The sequence below is a fragment of the Salmo trutta genome, chromosome 30, assembly GCF_901001165.1.
Source record: "Salmo trutta chromosome 30, fSalTru1.1, whole genome shotgun sequence".
In the NCBI taxonomy this organism is placed as follows: Eukaryota; Metazoa; Chordata; class Actinopteri; order Salmoniformes; family Salmonidae; genus Salmo; species Salmo trutta.
In genome coordinates, this window is record NC_042986.1 from 29,404,300 (window position 1) to 29,411,160 (window position 6,861).

The 6,861-nt window shown below is 39.9% G+C and overlaps 1 protein-coding gene across 1 annotated transcript; it reads left to right on the forward strand.

The window, feature by feature from the left end:
* Window positions 1-1,400: 1,400 nt before the first annotated feature.
* LOC115168454 (uncharacterized) lies at window positions 1,401-6,018 on the forward strand. The gene is made up of 9 exons (XM_029723763.1): window positions 1,401-1,738; window positions 2,744-2,854; window positions 3,321-3,383; window positions 3,738-3,908; window positions 4,088-4,283; window positions 4,515-4,669; window positions 4,829-4,878; window positions 4,975-5,018; window positions 5,106-6,018. The coding sequence occupies exons 1-8, from the start codon at window positions 1,697-1,699 to the stop codon at window positions 5,015-5,017; spliced, it is 831 nt and encodes a 276-aa protein (XP_029579623.1). The 5' UTR covers window positions 1,401-1,696; the 3' UTR covers window position 5,018; window positions 5,106-6,018.
* The last annotated feature ends 843 nt before the right edge of the window (window positions 6,019-6,861 follow it).

Below are 6,861 nucleotides of genomic sequence, written 5' to 3' on the forward strand. Positions count from 1 at the left end.
CTAAGCAAGTCAGTTAAGAACAAATTCTTATTTAACAATGATGGCCTACCCCGGCCAAACCCTCCCCTAACCCAGACGACGCTGGGCCAATTGTGCACCGCCCTATGGAACTCCCGATCATAGCTGGTTGTGATACAGCCCAGGATTGAACCAGGGTCTGTAGTGACGCCTCTAGCACTGAGATGCACTGCCTTAGACCGCTGAGCCGACCGGGAGCCCGAAAGGTGTCTGTAAAATGAATAAAAATGTATTGCCCCCTTACACTCAATAACTGGTTGTACCACCTTTAGCTGCAATGACTGCAACAAAACACTTCCTGTAGTTGTTGATCAGTCTCTCATGTTGCTGTGGAGGAAATTTGGCCCACTATTGCATGCAGAACTGATTTAACTCAGCGACATTTGTGGGTTTGGTGGTTAGTTTTCACCAGGCATAATGGGACCCATGTCATCCAAAAAGTTATACTTTTGAATCATCTGTCCACAGAACATTCTTCCAAGAGTCTTGATGATCATCTAGGTGCTTCCATGTGCTTTTTGGCAAACTTGAGTAAACTTTTTGGACGACAAGGGTCCCATTTTGCCTGGCGAACACCAAACACTGCATTCCACAGTAAGAACCTCATACCAACAGTCAAGCATGGTGGTGGTAGTGTGATGGTTTGGGGATACTTTGCTGTCTCAGGACCTGGACGACTTGCCTTAATAGAAGGAACCATGAATTCTGCTCTGTATCAGAGAATTCTACAGGAGACTGTCAGGCCATCTGTCTGTGAGCTGAAGCACAGCTGGATTATGCAGCAAGACAATGATCCGAAACACACAATCAAATCTACATGAAAATAGCTAAAAAAGCAACACATTTGAAGTTTTGGAATGGCCTAGTCAAAGTCCAGACCTAATCCCAATTGAGATATTGTGGCAGGACTTTAAACGAGCAGTTCATGCTTGAAAATCCATAAATGTCGCTGAGTTAAAGCATTTCCGCATTGAAGAGTGGGCCAAAATTCCTCCACGGTGATGTGAGAGACCAATCAACAACTACAGGAAGCGTTTGGCTGCAGTCATTGCAGCTAAAGGTGGCACAATCAGTTATTGAGTGTAAGGGGGGATTACTTTTCACACAGGGGAATTGGGTGTTGCATAACTTTGTTAAATAAATAAATAAAATAAGTATCATTTTTTAATGCTATTGGTAAACTCAGATTCCCTTTAGCAAATATTAGGTTTTGGTTGAAGATCTGATAACATTCAGTATCAAAACTATGCAACAATAGAGAAAATCGGAAAGGGGGCAAATACTTTTTCAAGGCTCTGTATGTCTCAAGTTGAGACCCTCCAGTTGTTATTGGGAATCATGAAAGCTGGGATACGGGGCATAGTTTCCTGTGGACCATATGAGAGAGAGAGCAGGAAGAGGGAGGTCTTAAAATAGTCTCTGAGTTACAGCTCAGGCAGGCAGTCACACTGTGAGCTCCAGACCTTTCGGAGGGGAGTCGAACCACATCAGTCCATGCTGGGGAAACCTGGGCTCCATCCACGCCAGAGGACTGTCAGCTTCTCTTTAATGCATGTCTTGTCTCCAGAGGTTTACTAGAGGGATTGATCAGGGCTAAAAGAGAAGATACACGTCATCTATCTTCTCCAATGCTTCTGACAGAGGAGTCTGGTCTTCTCTATTTTCATAGGTGAGCCAGATGACCCTCCTCGTGCCAACCCACATTCAGTGCAAAACCAAGGTAAGAGAAACAGTTACTTCTGCATGACTTTCATTCATTTTGCTATGCTCTTGTGAAGGAAATCTTTTGACATTACTGTATTCTGTTTGATTCATCTACAGTTGCTGCATTTTTCCCCGCGGTATGACTGATTTGACATTAGAACGGAACACATTAAATGACTTAAGTCCCTCTTTTGGAAATGTGAATGTCGTATTTTTTTGCAGTAGTAGTTTGGCGTTTCAGACATCATACTTTCAGGTTTGTCTCTAACAGGTTTGAAATGAATATATGTGTGATAATCATTAATAATGTTATTGACCTAAGCCAGAGGTTAACAATTGAGTGTTCAGAGAATGTTCCAAAACATGTTTATTTTCAGTAGTTTTCTAACATTAGAAATGTAGGTTTCTTTTTAATATAGATAACCAATGGAACAAGTAAAAAAGGAAATGGATGTTATATGTCGTACAGCTCCACCCCATGGGGCTCCGCTCTACTCATATAACTGAGTTAAAATTCCCAGTCTCTATCGTCCCCTCTGCTTGACTCATTCTATTTATCTGGATAAATCCTATTCTAATGTAGTGGATTTGTGGCATCAACAATAAGTATTACAAACTAAATAGAAATATCAATAAGACCTGACAGTGTTTGAATGAGGAGAAAGGAGTTACAGAAAGAAAAAAAACAGGAGATGGGAAGATGAAAATTAAAGAGAAAGAGAAAATTATCTGTGGGGATTCTAAGAACAGTGCAGTAAATTCAAAGTGCTACTCAAGAATCCAATGTGCAACAAACCACAAAATATGGTTTCAAAATTGAAGATACATAGGGACAAAGTCCATTGAGAAATAGGAAATATTATGTTTTAAATATTCTATAGAACTCTATATTTTATATATAGTATATATATCACCAAATTTCATACAACAGTATTTTTCTGTTCATGAAGCTGATACGGTTCACCATTGGTTTCAGATCTTCATCAGAGCAACAATAAACCATGATATCCTTCCCTTTCAGGTAAAGTGTCTGTGTGTGATGGTGTTCTTGAGTCTCCCCTTGACCATGGGAGACCCTGGTCCGTGCAGACACTCCATCACCAGAGATCACCTGCTGACCATAAGACACCTGGTGAGTAGTACAGCTATACTGAACAATGGGAAATAAATATATATATATATTTTTTTAAACATGAAAAAATGTAAGCGGTATAAAGCTCTTATAATATGACAAAAAAAGTATACATAACCAAGAGTGGTTTATGAAATACGTGTTTAATCACAGTGGAGAGCAGGGCCATGCACAAACCTTTGGAGGGGCAGGTGCTCAAAGTGAAGAAAAAAATATCAAGCTGAAAGGGGACTTTTCTCAGGGCAGGTACTCAGGAACTCTTAGACCTCTATCTGTGCATGTGCCTGGTAGAGAGCATATTTTCACAGTTAGATTTTCACAGTTAGACTAGAACCATTACACACTGATGATTGGGGTCGTTGAATGTCCAGCAAATTCCTCTCATGAACACAAGATATGAGAAGTTAATATCTATGTTGTTAACTTAATGACTCCTGATTTTTGCATTTATTTCTGTTTTACATAGATAGATAACCAGTTGCAGAGTGGATGCTCAATAACCTACACATTTATTGAGCAGAGAAGTTTGGTAAGGTAATTTCTATGCATAAAATGCATGTGCAGTTAAAACTTGGGAGATCACAGGGAAATTCACAAAGAACATTAGGTTAACTATTTTAATTTTTTTACTGTAAGAAATTATACTTTCTTTGATTTTAGTACCATTTATTTTAATTGTTTTTACAAATTATGTGTTATATTTTTAGGAGAGTGGCAGAAAGTATCCACTGTGCACCACATTTATTTCAGCTAAAAAAAGGACTGTAAAAATTAGCATTAACTATAATCATTATGGCTAACCAAGAACAAGTCCCTGATATCAAGCGTACCTTGTATCATAACTGTTATGAATTTGGACTGTTCTTCTTCCATTCCATGGCAGAATAAATGTTGCTATGTGAAAGCTGCCATGCCCTGGATCTTGGAACTCCTGACCGGACACTTCAGATACACTCGGGGATCAGACAACCACAGCTACGTGTTGTCTCTGACCGGTCTCATCCACAACATTTACTCCCAGAGATGTGTACCACAGATCAATGAGGAGCTGGAGGTGAGGGAGGTTTGATGCTCAAGAGCTCTCTCATTAATAAATAACAGCATTACTTGGGTGTTTTAAAGAAGATTCAAGGAACTCAATACTAAGCTCATAAAACTATTGTATAATTGTATTGATAGGACATGCATCCCATATACAATTTACAAACATTATTTTCTGACCCTATTGACTAGGACGACCCAGTGAGTTTTGGAATGTCATTCAGCAGTTCTCCATCTGAGGCCCTGGGGAGGGTCCAGGATGTCCTGTCTGTGTACTGGGAGCTGGTGACCACCATGGACTCACCAGTAGACTGGAGCTGTGAGAGGGAGTACACAGACACCGCAGAGCCTCCCACAGCCCTCCCTACAGCACTCTCTCTGACTACAGGTGGGCAATTTCCTCAAAGTCCGGAGAGGTTCCCTGGCAAAGGCATAAAACAGAGAATTACATTATTATCGAATATAATAATCCAGTATGGAAATTTAGCAAAGTAGCTTAGAGAATCAGACCCACTGTCCTCTGGTGTTGCATGTATCAACTTGCTGAGCTATTTGATTATCTTAACCTCACATGTACATATTATAACCTGGCTGTTTTGACCTGTCTCGTTGTCCCCAGTCAGCACCTTTTGGGACTCAGAGAAAGCCCCTCAGACTGGTCTAGATGGAGACCAAGATGGAGACCTGTACAAGTTTGGTTTCATGGTCATAGCTCCATCAGTCTGTGGAGGACTGCTGTTCATATTCACTCTCTATTGCCTCATCACACACAAGGTAATAATGCATACTAAGAAGTTTGAGTTACTAAACAGTACTAATTACCCCTGATGTCTTTAAATTCAGTATCACAGTAAAAAAATTAAGAGAAAGGGGAAATATATCTAAAATGCAATTTACAAGTTCCTAAGTTTGCGTGATTTTGTTCCACCACAGATGTCCTACAGTACTGATCATCACGCATCACTAGGGTACCAAAACTCAAGGTAAAGTATTACACAGTATCTAGAATAATTGAACCAACGCAACATGATGACAACCCAAACATATATGTAGGTTCTAATTCAAAGTTTTACTTATAGTTTGCATACAGATATTCAGGACATAGAGATGCAGGTGGAATAAAGTGAGTATTATTTATCTATCATCTGTCAGTCTCTCTATGCCTTTGCTGTAGCTACATATTCTGAATACTTCTCCTTTCTACACAAAGGCCGTAAAAGACAGAATGCTGCAGATGGAGGAGCATATCCAAAGAGGAGGATATACCATCAAGCTCTCATCTCTAATACACAATGTACAATGGTGGGTTACATATGATATATTTGATTGATATAACATCCTAGGGACATTTCCAGTCCTTTTCTGGCCTACAGGCACTATCAATGGATTTGAATGGACCTTATCTTTATGAGAATGCTATTCAAAGATGGGATATTTTGATAATCTATGTTGTAAATTGTGTGTATGTATGTATATATATATATAATGTATGTATACATATATATTTATAACTTGACTTAAAATCTATATTTTCTTATACTGTTTATGATGATTGATCTGGTGAATAATGTGCCTTTGTCCACTGTAAAAAACAATCATTGTTTTGTTGTTTCAAATCGACTGTTAAAAAAGTTTCATTAGAAGAATTCCTATACAGTTATCGCCAACATTACTGATAATAATACTTAACTATCCTTACAGAAAAAAATACATGATTTCACATGTGAAATCATGTGAAAATGTGTGTTTTTGGAAGACTTCACATGTGATCACATTTTCACATGTGTAGTTTCATGTTATCACATGTTGCTTTACATGTTGTCACATGTTATCACATTAACTTCACATAAGATCACATGTTTTTGGAACACTTCATGTGTCCACATGAAAACATGTGTTTTTGGGATGCTTCACGTGTCCACATTAAAACGTCACGTGTCCCAAGAAAACATGTGTTTTTGGAACACTTTCTCCATTAAGGGCTAATAGGGTTTGAATTATAGTTTGTACCATTGATGTCTTCTAGTTGTTTGCTTGTGGGGGATTAATGTACATTTATCCAGAATGTTGCAAACTTCCTTCAAAACAGCCAATCAACAAGCTCATTAAAACTTTAAAAGCCATTTCATAGCCAGTATATAATTTTTTTCTCACCACTTCGTTACATAAACTCAGCAAAAAAAGAAACGTTCTCTCACTGTCAACTGCGTTTATTTTCAGCAAACATAACATGTGTAAATATTTGTATGAACATAACAAGATTCAACAACTGAGACATAAACTGAACAAGTTCCACAGACATGTGACTAACAGAAATTGAATAACGTGTCCCTGATCAAAGGGGGGGTCAAAATCAAAAGTAACAGTTATCTGGTGTGGCCTCCAGCTGCATTAAGTACTGCAGTGCATCTCCTCCTCATGGACTGCACCAAATTTGCCAGTTCTTGCTGTGAGATGTTACCCCACTCTTTCACCAAGGCACCTGCAAGTTCCCGGACATTTCTGGGGGGAATGGCCCTAGCCCTCACCCTCCAATCCAACAGGTCCCAGACGTGCTCAATGGGATTGAGATCCGGGCTCTTCACTGGCCATGGCAGAACACTGACATTCCTGTCTTGCAGGAAATCACGCACAGGATGAGCAGTATGGCTGGTGGCATTGTCATGCTGGAGGATCATGTCAGGATGAGCCTGCAGGAAGGGTACCACATGAGGGAGGAGGATGTCTTCCCTGAAATGCACAGCTTTGAGATTGCCTGCAATGACAACAAGCTCAGTCTGATGATGCTCTGACACCCCGCCCCAGACCATGACGGATGTAACTCAGGCAGTTGTTGTTGCCATCCTGTACCTGTCCCGTAGGTGTGATGTTCGGATGCACCGATCCTGTGCAGGTGTTGTTACACGTGGTCTGCCACTGCGAGGACGATCAGCTGTCCGTCCTGTCTCCCTGTAGCGCTGTCTTAG

What these genes read in the sequence shown, in the direction of transcription:
- LOC115168454 (XM_029723763.1), top strand. Translation starts at nt 1,697, where the DNA reads ATGACCCTCCTCGTGCCAACCCACATTCAGTGCAAAACCAAG. An exon ending in ACATTCAGTGCAAAACCAAG is followed by an intron (nt 1,739 to 2,743) that starts GTAAGAGAAACA and finishes CTTCCCTTTCAG; the next exon opens with GTAAAGTGTCTGTGTGTGAT. An exon ending in AGCACTCTCTCTGACTACAG is followed by an intron (nt 4,284 to 4,514) that starts GTGGGCAATTTC and finishes CGTTGTCCCCAG; the next exon opens with TCAGCACCTTTTGGGACTCA.